Source organism: Thermobia domestica, chromosome 2 (genome assembly GCF_964235325.1).
Source record: "Thermobia domestica chromosome 2, izTheDome1.hap1.1, whole genome shotgun sequence".
NCBI classification, from domain to species: domain Eukaryota; kingdom Metazoa; phylum Arthropoda; class Insecta; order Zygentoma; family Lepismatidae; genus Thermobia; species Thermobia domestica.
Genome location: NC_137455.1, coordinates 340,032,587 through 340,051,228, shown reverse-complemented (window position 1 = coordinate 340,051,228; position 18,642 = coordinate 340,032,587). Strand labels below are relative to the sequence as shown.

Sequence of the window (18,642 nt, the reverse complement as noted above, 5' to 3'; positions counted from 1 at the left end):
GTTTTTTTTTTCTTTCTTGTTGGTGTTTAATACTTTTGCTTATTATTATTGTTGCTGTTTAATTCCATTATTAATGTTCATGTTATAGTTCTTAACGTGTTATTTCTTTGTCGTCTGTTCGCCATGTCTTGTAAGTTTGGCAACATTGTTTGTGCACTTTTGCTGTTTTACGTTTCCTCAAGTGCGAGTTTCAAAAGCAGCTCTACGAATCGTGCCGAATTCTTCCGTTGCATCACACGTGAAGCAATGCAGTTCTATGATTGATGCAGAACCCAGGTTTCACGAGTTGTCGCGGTCACCTTGTTTTATATAGTTATTAAATACAGGTTGTCCAATATACAATGCAACCCACAGTTTGGGATAGTAGAACTTTTGAATTTGAAGCGATTCATAAATAATGGTTATACCAAAATGAAGCATTGTTCATACAAATATTTTTAAACTAGGAAGCAACAATTGAAGTACACTAGGAACCACACAGTGTTGCCAGATGTAACCAAAGGTGTAAACCATTTTGTTTGCAAAACATGTAAAATTACTCATAACTTATACGTATGGATGTTCTGTCGTTAATTTTTAGTTTGTATAGTTGGAATAGCTTGGAAACTATTTAGCGAAAAAAAAAAGATTTTTTATTTCCACCGATAATTAATCGGATAAGGCTTCTGTAAGGGGGAACGAGGAAAATCATAGTTTTCATAAATTAACACTCTGAATTGGCAACACTGCTGATGTTTCAGTGCATCAAAGGTGTATCAAGGACCTGTCTACATTATGCAATTCCTCAAAAGAATGAAAGAGAAACTTTGAAATTATCATGATAAAACTTTTAGTTACATGCACCCGGCAACACTGCTATTCATATCTATGGGGCTACTTGAAGCAAGAGGTATACAAGAACAAATCTCGAACTATACCAGACCTGGAAACTAACATTCGTAGTACCATTGAGAACATTAACACTTCCATTCTTCGTAAAGTTGCTCTTCCAAGATGGTGAAACGTGTAAACCAATGTTTGAATCAAAACAAGGGGCGCTTCCAGCATCCGCTGTAGAGCTGGTAACTCATTTAGTGATAGTAGCAGAGTTGCCGGGTAAATATAAGTAAAAATTTTATCGTGATAATTTCAAAGTTTCTTTTTCGTTGATTTTAGGAATTCCATAATGCAGACAGATCCATAAAACACCTTCTGATGCACTGAAACATCAGCAGTGTTGCCAATTCAAAGTGTTAATTTATGAAAACTATGATTTTCCTATTTACCACTTACAGAGACCTCATCCGATTAGTTGTCGGTGGAAATGAAAAATACTTTTTTCATGTATAGTTTCCAAGCTACTCTAACTAAAGAAACTGAAAATTAACGACAGAACATTCATACGTATGAGTTATGAGTCAATTTACATATTTTGCAAAAATAATTGGTTTACACCTTTGGTTACATCTGGCAACACTGTGTGCTTCCTAGTGTATTTCAATCGTTGTTTTCTAGTTTAAAAATATATACATTAACAAAGCTTCAGTTTGGTATAATCATTATTTGTATATCGCTTCAGGTTCAAAAGTTCTACTATTCCAAACTGTGGGTTGCATTGTATATTGGACACCCTGTAATATAATCAAAAGGGTAAGTGTGAAGAAAGGCTTTACCGATATATTTAAACAAAAAAAAAAAAAAAATTGAAACATATTGCATCAGAACAGTTATAATTTCAGGGAGTGGCCCGGTTGGAACTTCCTCTCAGAGCAATGATATTCCCTCCGCCCAGGACCATATATATCCTATCGTGCTCAATTTAGATTCCCAGTATTCTATAAAATTTTTCATTCCCAATGTATTGAAATTCATCCCCCTTCAGGAGAAAATATTCTGAAATCATCACTGTATCATAAGGAAAGAGTACATATTCATTATATATGTATTTCATGTACGAGACATATGTGTAATGTATGGAATTATAAGAACTGAGATAGTAAATATGAACGCCGTGTACAATGGAACCCTCCGTAATGGCTGAACTGCTAGACGTAGTATATAATTCATATATAATATAATATAATATAATATAATATAATATAATATAATATAATATAATATAATATAATATAATATAATATAATATAATATAGGCTGTCTCGAAAGTTTCCTAACATATGGTAACTCTATTATTCTCAGAATTACAACAAAATGTAAGAGGGGAAACCGTCTCCAAATATAATGTTTTCAATCTAAAGTGAAAGGTTTTTTTTTTTTTTTTTAGATCGATCGATCCATTTTTAATATACACTCTTTATGCGCCCAATGTTAAATGAAAATGCAACAATGCCATTTACTTGGATCCACAACTTAAAGTGAATGGGGGGTATGTTTGAAATGGGGCCTTGCCATCGGCACGTTAACGTAGCGACAGTAACTTCATTCCCTTATGTTGTGGGTTCAGGTAAATGGCAAAGTTGCATTTTGATTTAACATTGGGCGCATAAAGAGTGTACAGAATAAACATCTCGTCCGATTTAAAACATTCCTTCACTTTAGATTGAAAACATCACATTTTGAGACGGTTTTCCTACTAACATTTAATTGTAACTCTGATAATAACAGAGTTACCCTATGACAGCGGAATTTTGAGACCCTGTATATATAAATAGACGACGAATCCATTTGAGTCGTACATGACTAAAGCAGTATGTGTTGTGAAAATAAAACTATTTAACTTCTTTCTGATCGGAAATGATAGTTATCCTTAAGTTTACAATGTGTGAAGCAGTTCTTCAAGATCGAGTTAAATATGATAACTGGATTAATATATAACATTATAGTGGGAAAAAAACTGAAAGAAATAATATTTAAGTGCGTTAATGTGGAATAAAGCACAGGAGGATGGAATGAGGGACAAAATCAAGTATGTGGAAATTACATGGAATTATAAAGTAGAATACCAGAAATTAGTGTATTTAAAATTAAAATGCCGGTAAATAGCCCTGTCCTCAACGTTTTCAGTTCCCCAGCCCTCTGAGTTACTCACCAGCATTTGGATGCTACCGTAATCTCAGATTATTACACTTCCTGTTAAATCACAAAAGAAATACCTTCGTACAGGTAGGTATCCTTGTGAAAATGTTTTAATATTTTCTGAGGTTGGTTCGAACGAATTTTGATCAGGAGATGCTGTATTTATAGTCATAATGCTTATACACTTTTAAAGTAAACCTTTACCGGGGAGTGCAATATCGCTAGGAAATACGATTTTTGAAAATAATATTGTGCGTGGCAGCCGAACTGAGTTTGAACGCTGCTTTCACGTTGCAAACGACAGCATATGCCGACGTTGCAAACGTAACCATGTGAAAGACTACTTATGTATATTCTTAGTGAATCGATAGCATTGTCAACATCAGAGGCGTACGCAGGGTGTGGGTCCTGGGGGGTCCGACCCCCCCTTCGAAATCCCGACTTGTTTGTAAATATAGTCCACTTTTAGAGGCATTTTTAGAAATGTTCATATAATTTAGCTTCAAATTGTATTTGAACCCCCCGAAACGCTTTAAACCCCTCCCGAAATAAATTCCTGCATACGTCGCTGGTCAACACGTCTCAACATTCGCCCATTGGAAGCAAAAGTTTTCAAGAGAAGTTTGGCAATGGGGCGTTACAAATCAAATTGGCTCAACCTAACCATCAATTTGCTTGCTGTGTAGTATAAAAGTCGAAAGAAATAGACAATCATTATTGGTGAACCTAATCACAATCTGCACCTTAAGCTTCTTTAGCAACCACTAAAACATCATACCTGTAATTAAAACATTTCCACACCCAGAGCTCTTCTAAACCGGCTTCACTTGCAACACTTTGGTACGTATTCTGTGGAACCCCGCCATCTTGTCGATACGTCACAATGTAGGCTCCTGATTTCCCTGCAACACACTTGCGTTGGAAAAATGATATTCCAGCTTCCATAAAGTCTAAATCACTGTTCGAACCAAATCGTGCACGATTACTGTGGTAAACTAGCTTCTTAGGATCATATTTGCTTTCTGCTCCGATTCGTCCTCCAATTAAGCACACGAGGGACGATGGATCTGCATTCACTTGTACCTCTATCGGTTCATTAGCATACCAATATTTCTTCTTCTCAATGCTCAGAGATACCTGCAAAACAACAACAAATTGTTAATTACTACAGTTTGTTTAAACCAGTAATGTATAATATATTGGGTATAACAATATAATTAATCCTTGGAGGACCAAGCGGGGTACAATTTGTACCCCACTTATATTTTTCTATGATAACTCCGTAAGTAATGACTGTTAATTTTCCGTTTTTCTTATAGCTGAGTTTTAATAAATGTAAAATAAGGAAACGAAATATTTTTGTATAGAAAGTGTTATCTTTCGTTGAAAATACCATTTCTTGATTGGGGTCCAAAATGTACCCCATTCGGCACTCCGCGGAAAAACATAAATTATTGCAATCTCCATTATTTCCCATTTGACCTGGCACTACTGCTTCGTAACAATAAATTCCGAGAAGAATGATGAAAAACATTGAAATTGAAATTAAAATTCTATTATACTTGTGTCAACCCAACATTATCCTCCTTAAAACTTACCAAAAGGCTTAAATAAATTTTAAAATTTATATATTGCACAATATTTTAAAAATTCTCAGACCAAACACATTAAAAAAAAATACGCTGGGGTCCATTTTATACCCCGCTTGGCACTCCGTATGTGCTAAATAGCTTGTCCCTCTAAGAGTTAACACTATATTCTGTATGCTCTTCTGAAACGTGTACTGATAACTTTATTTTGTTAGAGGGAGTCGAATATTATAAGACACTACATGCATGTAAGCATTGTGCTAGTGTTATTCTATAGACCCGGGAAAATGATCAACGACTATCAAGAATTCTCACCTATATTCTTAGGAGAAAACTATAAAATTCAACTGTTTATGTGCTGATGAAAGAATACTGCTATTGTGTAAAACAATTTCTTTAAATAACATCAATTATTTCTTTTCAAAGCAAGTATAATTTTATTAAAAGTGTACAATGTCTGTCGAATTTCTAATATTAGACACCGTCCGTGTTGGGTGTCTGACCAGTGGCGGATCTAAAGATGATAAAACCCGGCATCAGCCAGAACATAGCTACTGTATCATGAGTTTACCATTTTTCATGGGTTCTACAGAAGTTTTCAACTTAGTCTCTCTCGATGGATATTATAGGTAGGTTGGGTATTGACACTGTGAACTTCAAGTTTTGTTTTACACATTGTATAACAGAAAATCTGCAACTGCAACTATTTCTAATGTTTCAAACATTTTCCAATTAAGAATTAAGGACAATATTTACTATAAACTTTAAAAAGTATATAAATAACAGCTTAAATTATTTTCGCCACTCAGAAAACTGAGGGTTAAGCCCTTCCTACCCCGGGCTATATCCTCCACTGTCTCTGACATACATGGGTGCACCCCAAATGCAGGCAAAGCACAAATATTACAAAGTTTTGCAGGGGAAAACAACTCCTTCCGTGGGTATGCCCCCTGGCTCTCTCATACTTCAGTGTATTTTGACATGTTGAATATGCGCTGTACTCTGATGCAGGCAAGTGGACTAACGGTCAGTGTTCACGTCAGACCAATTTGGGGGGAAAGTCGCTAAATCTAGGGGATTCGACTCCCCCCCCCTAGATTTAGTGTGAAATGTGAAGCTCCTATGTCGATGAACAAATTGCCCTCCTTTTGTCAAAATTTGAAATCCCTTACTAAGTGAAACTATGATCTTTAAATGTGATATGCGACTCGAAGTGTTTGATGTTCAGAAATGGGAAAGTCTGTTATTAGCATTGAACACCACCGAGGAAATTGTTAATGAGAGCATTTGAGTAATTCGGAAGTAGTTTACTAAACATTTTAGAATTTTGAGTCGAATCCACTACTAAGTTAACTTCTTTGCACTAGATTTTGATTATACCTGAACTACTTGGTATTGAACTAATATTAAGTTATATCACAGTAAAAAGAATTACCCACTAAAAGTTTGAATTTAGTCTAGTTTATGTCAACCGCTGGAGGATGTTATTTGTTTGGCATTTAACACGAGATTTGTAACTCCTATTACATTTATTTCAAGAATAGAAAATTGGATATGAACAGCTATCGTTAGTGTACTGTTTAAGACGTAAGCGTATTGAGCCCATTTACGAACTCGTCCGAAATATTGCTCTAGCTATTTACGGGTAAAAAGAATAAACACAAGTAAAAGAAATCACTTTCGTTCAGGAGTTATTGGACGGAGTAACGGACGAACGTAAGTCTCCGTTACCCACTACGATGTTAACATCCTGATTCTATTAACGAACTCCGCCGAGATAAATCACGTTGCCTATCTATTGCAAAGAAAAAACAATTGAAAAATTCGCTTCCGTTCAATAATTATCGTGTGGACTAACGGACAAACGGACGTGGTAATATAACATTATTTTAAGTTTCATTTCTCTGGTCATAATAACTTGTATATGTGTGTCTATCTGTCTATTTGTCATCAGATTATCGGATTTTGTACAGAACCACTAAATTTTAAACAGAGACTGGTCTCTAAATCAGAGTCGGGTTCGAAGCCATTTTTCAATTTTCTACTGGAGAAAGAAGGATTGGGAACTAAAATTTTAAGTACGTATAGTATATGTATTATAGCTAGAACCGAAGATAGACTATAGGTGATTGGCAAAATAGTTGATACTGGGAAACTATATGGAATGGAAATCAACGTTGAAAAATCGAAAGTCATGAGAATATCCCGTGGAAATGCGCCTTTACGGGTCAGAGTAGAACAAAGAGAACTTGAAGATGTCGATCACTTCAAATTTCTGGGAAGTATTTTGACGAAAGACTCAAAGTGCACCAGAGAGATCAGGTCGAGAATTGCCATACCCACTAGCATTCTTAATATTGGACTAAGAAAAATTTGATCAAGTGCTAAATATGGAGTATTGGACTTTATGGTTCAGAGACTTGGACATTACGGAAGTTAGAGAAGAAATATTTAGAAAGCTTCGAAATCTGGTGTTGGAGGAAGATGGAGAAGATAAAATGGGCAGAAAGAGTAACAAAGGAAGACGTTTTGAAACGGATAGGAGAGAAGAGGACGCTTCTATCCACTATCCTTCGTAGAAAGGTCAATTGGATTGGACAAATCTTGCAAAGACATTGTTTTCTTCATATCGCCATAAAAGGAAAGATGGAAAGGAAGCAAGGAGTAGGAAGAAGAAGATCACAATTGATCGATGATTTGAAAAATAGAAGAAAATATTGGGAGTTAAAAGAAGAAGCTGAAAATCGTGAAACATGGAAGAAACATTTCCAGGCACAAACTGAAAATTAAGAAAAGAAAAATCCTGATTATTGCCAAGACCTGCCAAAAGGCAAAGGTACTTAAAATAATAATAATAAAATAATAATAATAATAATAATAATAATAATAATAATAATAATAATAATAATAATAATAATAATAATAATAATAATAATAATAGTAGTAGTAGTAGTAGTAGTAGTATATAGAGTGAACCATCTTCATGTGTAGTAGGCAACCCAAACCTATTGCTTGTGCTGCAGGTTTACATACTTTCCAAATATTTGAATCTTGAAAATGAAATCTTTAAGTTTTACGTCCAGCTAGGCTAAAGGACAAGTGGTTGAATGAAGAAAGTGAGAGGAAATGGGAGAACTCCGAGAAAACCCACGCACACCTTGTTTGTCCACCACAAAGTTCACTCGAAGATCAGGGATTGAACCCAGAACCCCATGCACCAGAGATGAACGCTCTACTACTGAACCACCGCGACCCATTTTAATTCTTTCGTATTAACATTATTCTTCACGTGCCAAGAACGAACATGTTAGCTGACGAGAAAATCATCAGGGATAATGTCTATTCTTATATTCTGCATTTTACGCATACATTTAAAGATTGCCCGTAGACATTCTGCCAATACAAACAACAGGTATTTCAGTAAAATAACTGTGCAGCTTATTTTAATTTAGTTTCTACTACTATTATTATTATTATTATTATTATTATTATTATTATTATTATTATTATTATTATTATTATTATTATTATTGTTGTCTGTTATACCGCAGACGGTAACGTCTTCTCTTCGGGAGTGATGCATATAAACATTAGTTATGATTTATTCACATATATGGGCTATAAGTTTCAACAACAATAATAAAGGAAGTTATTTTATTCATACACAGGTGAATTATTATTGTTGTTGTAAAACATAGGTGGTAGAAAACTAGAAACACAGATATGAATGTGAAACATTAATATCTAGAATTGAGGACAGATAGCAGATAACAGTGATCAGACGGAACAATTATGAATTTTGGGAAGATATGTTTATTTAAATAGCGGAGCAAATGATGAGATGAAGTGCTTGGACGCCACAATACACAGGGGAGAGTTAGTATTCGAAAATTAGCTTATCCTTTGTGTTGGGGCTATTCAACATTGATGGTAGACACGGGGAAACCCTTGTTAGGAGGAGCAGTATTGCCAACTACTTCTGAAGAAAATAGGGTAGATGGCTTTCAAAAATACGTTTTTTTTTTTTTTTACGCAAAAAATGGCTAGATTTTGAACTGCTAACCTATAACTCACAATGTAGATTTTAAACAATTTTTTTGTTTGTGTAGGGTTATAAGTCAGTTACAGTAAAATTTGAATCGCCTTATGCAGAGTCGTTTATACATATGATTACTGTCATATTAAAGGCCTGACTTTTGCAGGAAACATATTTTAGTCGAACTCTTTAGTATAGGAGTAATCACGTGAATGTTTAATTTTATTCCTTTTAGACTAATAAGCAACATACATAACTTTAAATTACAATAACATCCAGCAACAACTCATCTGATTTGTGAAAGTCAACAGCCATATTATCAGTTGTATTGAAAAAAGTTATCATCGACGACGTCGCAGCTAGTAGCCCAGGCGATGAAACTGGATGCACTATCGTTGGATTGATGGTTGAGTTTGCATAAACTGCCATTGTCCCAATTTTCAGTAGGCTAGTACTTCTTTCGGCAGGTCATAGTCCTTACAAACACTTCTTATTTCTCCGTATACCCACATGAACCATCATGATTGCATTGAGAGTTTTCAAGCTAATTAGATATCCTATTAGTTTCTTTAATAAACATAAACAATCTCTGTGGCTTGAAGAACCGAACAGTTTACTTAATGTGTATTAGAAAACTTTCATTCTTGCAATGAAATGCGAAAATTAAAATAAATAAAAAGGTAGCAAAGCGGACCGTTACGGGAGCGACATAAAATTCTTTCTGAGTCGAAAAGTATCGTTAAGTAGTTATAATCTGTGAGTGGGGAGAGAGAAGAAGAATGAAAAACAAGTGTTTGTTGTGTAATAAAACACTCTGTGCCTTATGCAGAGCCGTTTTGACAAATGATTAGCATCATACTAAAGGCGTGACTACAGCAGGAAACGTGTTAGTCGAACTCTTTAGTATGGCACTAATCTCGCGCCAGAACGACTCAGCATTAGGCCCTCTCTGTCTAGAGAAATCAATTAATATAATAATATATAATGACAAATAGGCTATTTAAAAAGAAATCACTTTCTTTTTAAACAAAAAGTATCTTTAGAATTAATTTAATGGCTAATAATAAGCCAAAAATGGCAAAAGAGTTTCATAAAATAACCTATATTTAAGGCTATAAGCATTTTGTAAATTTGTATGGCTAAATGCCTCTCCAAATACGCTAGATTTAACCAAAAATAGGCTAAATTGGTATCACTGAGGAGGAGTCACTGTGCAGACGATGGGTAGATTTGCAGTTTGAATTCTGATGGACGATAACTAATGAAGAAATGATGTTCAAGATGCTCAGGATACGTCTTACTATTTGAATTTCTTTTATTTAAAATTTACTGTAAGCCCAAGCATAAAATATATAAACGTCGCCAAAAGTGTGTAACAATTTTGAACGGTTTGATTTCTGATTTCTACAATGATTAAAATGCAATTTCTTTTCCCCAAATAACCACAAGTATATTACATATTAAAATAGAATAAAAGCAATATTCAGGAAAGCAAAACAGCCATCTATCCACATTTCTTAACATTTTTTCTCCACTCTCTCAAATCAGCTTTTTAACGAAACATCAAATCAATGCTGCCATCTCGCGGCAATATAAAGAACTACTACGAACTGGAGAAACTCCTCGGAGCACAGTAATGTATTTCTATGAAAGCGGAGTCGGACAAAAAAAGATATGAATGCTTTAAAAATTTCCCCCTTTCTCTGTAGCACCGTAGGGAATCTTGCCCCCTCTGTTTCGCACTCATTAAAGCGACAAATAAACCATGAATACATAACATAAAAGATGGGAAAACATGCTTTTTTGTAAAGGATTACAGGAAAAGTGGGGAGAAATATGTAAAGCATTGAATAGAATAAAGAGGGTGGACTAGATTCCAGGGGCATGCTAATGAATTTAGTCAGGCTACATTTCCACGAGGGAGAAAGCCTAGAAAGAGTATAAATTAATAACTACCATGTATTTAAATGGAAGAATACCAGTTTTCTTTCAAAGGGACAGAAATATATTGCTTAAATGAGGTAAATTATTTCTTTTTCTTTACCAGAGAATTAGCGATATGATGAATAGTTGAAAGTGAATGGACACTGATTTTTCGTATGAATTTTTATATTATTACTAACTTCAATGGTGTGATAAGTGGCTGCAATACTTTTTCTTTTCATTTTAAAAGATGCTTCTCTTCAGCAAAGTGCTTTTGGTAAAGTATTTTACATAACATGAAATGTATAGGAGATGGTCAAAAGTTTGTACAGAAATACAGGGTGTCCCAGAAGTTCTCGTATTCCTAGGTTAGGTATTACATTGAACAATGTTATTGAGATTTTAGTTGTGATTTTGGAAACATATTTTTTCATAGTTATAGAGAGCACTATGGTATCCCTGCTTTCAAGCATTCCCTGGTCCAATGTCACTGTGATTCTAGTTGTGGTTTTGGTAACATTTTTTTTTCCTGGTGACAGACAGCATTCTGGTATCACCGCTTTCAAGCATTCTCTGGTATCCCTGTGTTCTAGGTAACGCGAAGCACTTAATTTGACAACCTTTGACTGATATAAGTGGTTGCAGTTACAAAGTTTGCGCCATGTGTGTGTGTGTGTGTGAAGGTGCGCGAACGGCCACACACATAAAGCAAAAAATGACACAGGTAACGTCTGAGTTTAGAGACCGCTTTGGTAAGGAACCACCTCGTAAAGCAATTCTGCTTTATTAGGGGAAATGTGCAGATTGCGTAGTGGACATACGCATCACAAATGTAATACTTTACGAATGAAGTCCTCCATGTAAGCTTGGAAACATGGATACCAGACAGTGCTTGAGAGCAGAAATAACAGACAGTGTTGTGTGTGACCACGAAAGCAGTGTTATCAATATCTTAACTAAAATTACACTGGCTTGTTCTCTGTGATACTCAAATCTAGGGCACGAGGACTTGTCGGACATCCTGTATTCTTTTTCATAGACTTTAAACTATTTTGTGCATAAGTATGATGTCTCTTAGTCTGAAGGATCATTTCAAGTTTTGTCGTAGGGAGTGGGGCGATTTTCCACCGATGTAAGTAAAGCTCAAGCTTACGTTAGTACATAACTATGCTATCAATTAATATATATATCAAACTCAGACGTCAAATGCTCCCTCGTCACCTCTGAATAATGTCATAGCTTATAGAAAGACTCTTATTTGTTTCTGTAGTGATTATTTCAGGTGATGGTTCGGGATGGGATAATTAGCCCCAAGATCTTTAATCGTGCTCAAAGTGAATTACCCGTATTTTCACAATACAAAATTCCTCTTTAGGGGAAATCTGAAATCATCACTATATCTGCCACTTCTCTTATCGACGTGTGTGAGAATGAAAACGGTAAGAGATAGGTTAGAAACCTCTTTTATGAATTCGGCTTTCCAAGAATGTGTGTCACTTCCGCCGTCATTCTTGTTTAAATCGGAAGTACTGTTTCTGCAACTCCTAGTTTTAAACTTCCTGGGGAAGAGTTGTAGGAGTCCTTCCGTAACATCGGTTCCTATCGATATATTCCGACACATAGTCGTGACGTAGACAGTAACTGTCACCTTCGACTTCCAGTGTGTTGTATCTAAACCCTTCCGCGAAAGGGTAATGGGATATGCCAATTAATGCAATAGCAAAATGCCCTACTTAGTATATACTTAATGGTGGAGGAACTTCTAACAAACAGACCTACTGGCATATCCAATGTTCGTACCGGCTCGTCAAGGCAAGCTCAAATCCCTATTTTGGTCAAGATAGATTGAATTGAAAGATTCTACAGATCATATACGATATATGAAAGCTTTCCATATTTTTGATTCTTTTCTTCAAAACATTAACACGTTCGCTGCTGAGGACGCCCATCGGCGTCCAGTACTGAATTTGGCATATGCGCCGGACGCCACTCGGCGCTTGTTCCTGCAGCTGATTCACTTTCCCGCCAGCGCTAGTGCACGTATTGGCGGGAAAGTGAATCAGCTGCAGGGACAAGCGCCGAGCGGCGTCCGGCGCATATGCCAAAAAATTCAATCGGCGTCCTCAGCAGCGAACGTGTTAAACGAAGAACGGTAAAAGTGGCGTGAACAACAACAGAGAGAAATTTAGCGTGAGAGCAATTCTAATAAAACAGCAACTGAGCCTCATGCGACAGCAGTTCTGAAATAACACACGATCACTATCCGACAGTCACAGGCCCGTAGCCAGCCCCACAATTTAGGGGGGGCTCGGTAGAAGTTAGGGGGGCCCGACCCAATCATATTATACTTCATCACCATATTATAATTCATTTGCAAGCCTACCGTGAAACTTTTACGGGGCCAGCCAAAGTTATGGGGGGCCCGTCCCCCCTAGCCCCCCGTGGATACGGGCCTGGACAGTCACACAATGATAAACCTGGCTCTGAAAGTATGGTGAATATCACCAAATTTTCCATGCAGCGACCACTCAAACCTACTTTCAAAGCCAACACACACATCAAACAAAAATAAATGTACGAAGCAAGACCAAGAAATAAAACTGGAATTATATTTTATTTTCTTTTGTTTTTTGTGTGTGAACTGGCTCCACAGTTTCTTCTTAGAACATTCCTAGTATGTAATTAAAACACTAAAAAAAGAGGTTAACGTATACTTACTTGTTTCAAAAGCAGCTTCACTTCAAAGCTAATGACGTCACTTATTGGTTCCCCATCTTCAGTAATATAATAGACAAGCAAATGACTTACAGGTGCCATTATTGACTGCACTGTGAAACTGTAATAAAATAAGAAAAGAAACTTAGATGTTAGTAAAATTTGAACTGGAAGTTTGGTTAAAATCAAGAGTAGCTCCCTATGTGAGTTATAGCTTGAGAGCCTTCTTCGAGTTTCAACTTTATGCTCTATACAAATGAACTATTACAGTTTGATTTAATTTACAATGAACAAAAGTATACACAGATATTTATCATTCTTCCATCCCCTTTGATTGAAGTTCCCATACGTCTAAGATCAGCTTGAACAATACCGAATTTACATGATATATTTCCCCTAAAAATTTGTTTAGAAGATCATATGTACCGATTTTCTTCAAAACTGTGACGTAACTAGGAGAGGGGAAACGGGACTTGCGCCCCGGGCACCACATTGGGAGGCGAAAAACTGAGCAAATATTTATTTTCTCTGTAAGGCAAAGAAAGAAGCTTTACCAAACTGAAGGTAATAATAATAATAAAAATACCTCAGAAACTTAACAGAACAACAACGATTTACTAACCTTAGGATCATATCCATAGAACATAAGTTAGCTTCACAGCTATCTTTTGAGACATTGTGAAATCCTTTGTACTAGCCAAAAGAGCCCGCAAAGTTAAATTTAGCTCCAGCTTTTTGTGTTTTCATTTAACTTGCATCGATTTAAGAGTTTTGTAAAACGTCCAAGTAGTTTATAATACTCGAGACAATAGCTTGACTGGTTCAGGGGCGGATTAAGGCTTTTGGGGCTCTGAAGCCGACTATTTCAATAGGGTCCTATGTTACGAATAATTCCAGCGCATAAATTTTCTTTGCTGTCTTCCATAGCCTCATAGGCTTATCGAAACACCGAGAACTATACTGTATACTAATATTTTAATGTGCTCCAAGTTCACAATAATTAGTTAAACAGGAGACTAGTGAACTGAAACTGCAAACAAACTAATCAGGCGCAAAATCCAATTAATTGCGATTAATTGCAATCGTCAGAGAAAAAGCTAGAGAAATTAAGTTGACAGATTAGTCAGCAGCAATCTGATCAAAACAGTACTAAGAGTAGTAACAAAAACAGCAGAATTTTCAACAAAAAGGGAATCTTTTACAGGTAAAATAGAGCAAATTAGTATCACAATCAAAGATGGAGTTTTAGAGGCCAATTTCGTGATTATTTTAGAAATTTTAGAGGCCAGACGATAAGTCAATTTTTATCGCAGAGGAAATTTTCATAATTATTAGTTTCAAATACCTATGCATGAAAACAATTACCAACAATTTCCGAATCAGGCACAAACACATCCCATTTGCACAAACCCACGTGGTTTCTTCGTAAACATTCTTTAAATGTGCAATGTCTGTAAATGTGGGAAGTACATTTACAGATAACACTGTGTTAGGATATAAGGGTCATGTAAAATCTTCCATTACTACATGAAGTAATATGATCCACTGTTGCCACACTTGGTACAATTGTACCAAATTCAGCCCTTTTTCTCATTCATCGGCCCGTTGGTACCACGCTGGCATTTTCAGCCCCTTTTGTGAAAAAGTTGGTACAATTCTGCCCAATTCAGCACTATTTAACAAATACAAATACGTTACTTACAGTATGTTGGACTCTAAAAAGATTATGTTGAACATTTATTCTGTGACGTTGTATCGCATAACGCCATGAACTTTGTGTGGAAAATTCGTAATTCGAACTATACCGGAAAACAAATGACGCTAGATGGGCGCATCCTGATAATTTATATTTTAATGTTTTATTATAACGTACTGTTTACACGCGAACTCGGAGATGATTGATTTGTTCCTCGTTTTATGTATGTTTTTCATATATAGCCATAATACCGTTTAGGTTTATTGGTCATGTAATAGAGGCGCGTTTGGTTTCTTTACAATACACACCGAAGATGATAATTGTTTTCCCTTTTAATTTGTGGCTTCTGTTATACTTCCTATGTGCGAGAAAATTTTCATCTACTTCCACAATTGTTCGGAGTCTTTCTATTTGGATGTTTTTTTAAAGTAATTTTTAAAAAGTGCAGTTTCTTTATTTAGACTCTTGGAAGAGGGGAGGAGTGTTCTAGAACGTTACTCTTTTAGAGTCATGTATTCAGAGTCGTAGCTAGAGATTTCAGCGTCCGGAGCGAAGTAGAATTCGGCGCACCCTCCTATACTCACCACATCAAGCTTATCCTTCCTTTTTGTAGGTTTTTTTCATATAAGAGAAAAAGCTTTTGTTGTTATACTATGCTGATTTTTTTAAAAATTAATCTGCTTGTGGATAGATCATTGCAACAGCCAAAACCGACCATTATATTTTTTTATTTTATTTTTACAAATAACAGCTGTCTTCAAGAGGCGTATTTTGGACTTTTTGTTAAACTTGACAAAACTTTGGTTGGTATACAGATCCACTTGGAGATCAGTTACGGAAATTTAGAGTTCAACTATTTGTAACGTTTCATGCTATCGATAAGAAATGAAATTTCAATACATAAGAAACTACGTGCTTTTCAAATGTTTGAAATGGATGATAGCAGTAATTTCCAGTAATAATTGTAAACTTTTGTAATTTTATTCTGTATATGATCACACAAATAGCATTTTAATTTCGATTCTTGTAATATCAGCAATTAAACCGGTTGCATTTGTTAATGATAAACTTTATTTTACTACTCTTAAAGGTCGGTGGTGTGATATCATTGTTTTAAATGTGCATGCCCTAACAGAAGATAAGGTTGACGATATAAAAGACACTTTTTAAGAATAAGTATCACGGGGTATTCGACCAAGTCCCGCGATACCATATGAAAATTCTATTTGAGTATTTCAATGCGAAGGTAGTGCGACATATTTTCAACAGGGATTATAGGGAAAGAAAGTTTGCATAAGGAAATTAATGACAACGGTGTTAGTTTCGTGAACTTCGGAACATCAAAAAACCTTATCGTGAAAAGTACAAAATTCCCACATCGAGACGTTCATAAATACACATGGAGCTCACCAAATGGAAGAACACATAATCAAATTGCTCATCTTTTATTGAAGAAGATAGTCTAGCATAATAGATGTTTGCTTGTTTAGAGGACAAGACTGTGACACTGATCACTATCTGGTAGCAACAATAGTAAGAGAGAGATGATCGTTGAATAAAGAGAACATTCAACGTCTGAAAAAGAAGAGGATTTTAAGCCAGCCGAGAGGGGGAATACCAGATTGAAGTGTAATAGATTCCCGTTCTTAGGTTTTGAGAGCACTAATGTTGAGGATACTTGAGTTCAAATTACGGTTAGCATTAAAATTTCAGCGGGCACGCGGAAATATGTAGGAACAAATCCTGGTTCGACCCGGAATGCACCAAACTAACAGAGAAGGTAAAATAGGCGAAACTTCGTTTTCTACAAAATCCGAACGATATAACTACACTAAATTTCGTTGACATCAAACGTGAAACTTCCAAAATGTTTTTAGAAGAGAGAAACGCGATTTTTTGAAAGCTGAAATTTATTAACTTGAAGACGAAGTAAAGTATGAATTAATTGAAGTAAAACAAATCGAGACATGTTCAAGGGCATCAACGAATTTAAGGAAGGGTATCAACCTAGCGCATATATATTAAAGACAGACGACGGAACAGTTCTTACTGATACAGGTAGCATCTTGAACAGATGGAAAGATGTGAGGAATGTTTTTTCAAAACTCGATAGAGCACAAAACACGTTTTTTTTTTATTTTTATGTGCATCGAATTTTTGTTATTTTTGTACATAATCTCTATCGAGCTCTGACAAAATGCTCATGATTTAGAATTCTATAAACATGGATCATTTCGAGGTTTGCCAGTTTTGACTTCACGGCTCGATTGATAGCACAAATAGCATACCTATCCCATATATACCTCCGTTTCTCAAAATTTGCTCTATGAGTTTTGAAAGAACAGTTCTCATACATTTGATGATTTGCTTAACACGCAACCAAAACTAATCTTTGTGGGGAAAGGGAAATGCACAGCAGAACCATAAATTTCAGAACCTAGCCGAACAGAAGTAGAAATTGCTATAAAAATATTAAAGAAATACAAATCTTTGTGTGCAGACGAAATTCCGGCTGAGTTAATTTTAGCTAGAGGGGAAAATTGTGGAACAATATACACAAACTCATTCTCCTTATCTGGAATAAGGAAGACTTGCCACAAGACTAGAAAGAATGAATCATTGTTCCATTTCACAAGAAAGTTGACATATCGAGGCATTTGTCTTGTGTCAACATCCTATAAAATCCTCTAAACATATTATTAGCAAGATTGATCCCATACGCGGATGAAATTACTGGAGATTATCAGTGTGGATTTAGACGAAATCAATCAACTATGGATCAGATATTTACCATTCGAAAAATACTCGGAAAGAAATGGGAATACAATACCCCGAAAGGCTTACGACTCGCTTAGGAGATAAATATACAACATACTTGCAGAACTTGTAATACCGAAAAGCTAGTTAGATTAATTAAGATGTATTTAAACGAATCCCAAAGTCATGTCCGAGTAGGAAAATTCTTGTTCACGAGCTTCCTGGTCGAGAATGCCCTGAAACAAGGAGATGCATTATCGATATTATAATTCAACTTTGTTCTGGAGTATGTTATAAGGAAAATCAAAGATACTCGTAACAACCAGGGCCTAGAGCTGAATGGTATTCACCAGGTTATGGCGTATGTTGATGATGTAAATCTGATAGATGATAGAAGAACAATAGAAAGAAACTAAATACATGGAAGATCACTGAGATTGTAATACTGCAAATAATGGATGCGTCAAAGTATCAAATAACATTTGCGATAAAGTGGATACTTTCAAGTACCTAGGACCAGTATTAAGAGACCAAAATCATATGCAGAAAGAAATTAAATGTCGGCTGAAAGCAAGATTCATTATTATTCAGTTCAAAATTTTCTGTTGCCGCGAATTCTATCGAGGAATTTGAAGCTCAAAATATATAGAACGCTAACCATGCCTGTTGTTCTGTATTGTTGCGAAACACAGTCGCTTACTTTATGGGAAGAACGCAAACTGAAAGCATTTGAGAATAAATTTCTGATACGAATATTCGGACCCGAGAGGAATGATGGAGAGTTCATAACAAGAAACTGCATAATTTACACTCTTTACCAAACATTGTTAGACTCATCAAATCTAGGAGGCTCAGGTTGGCAGGTCAAGTAGCGAGAATGAAAGAAAGTAGGGACGCTTTCTAAATTTTGA

General features: G+C 35.7%; 1 protein-coding gene across 1 annotated transcript in view; it reads right to left on the bottom strand.

Moving 5' to 3' along the window:
* LOC145678735 (C3 and PZP-like alpha-2-macroglobulin domain-containing protein 8) overlaps positions 1–18,642 on the bottom strand; it is a 1,617,316-nt gene that overhangs the window by 372,305 nt on the left and 1,226,369 nt on the right. The window contains exons 11-12 of the mRNA XM_081749186.1: positions 13,282–13,399; positions 3,794–4,152 (exon numbers count right to left, since the gene is read on the bottom strand). Coding sequence (XP_081605312.1) covers positions 3,794–4,152; positions 13,282–13,399 — 477 coding nt within the window. The remainder of the gene's footprint in view (positions 1–3,793; positions 4,153–13,281; positions 13,400–18,642) is intronic.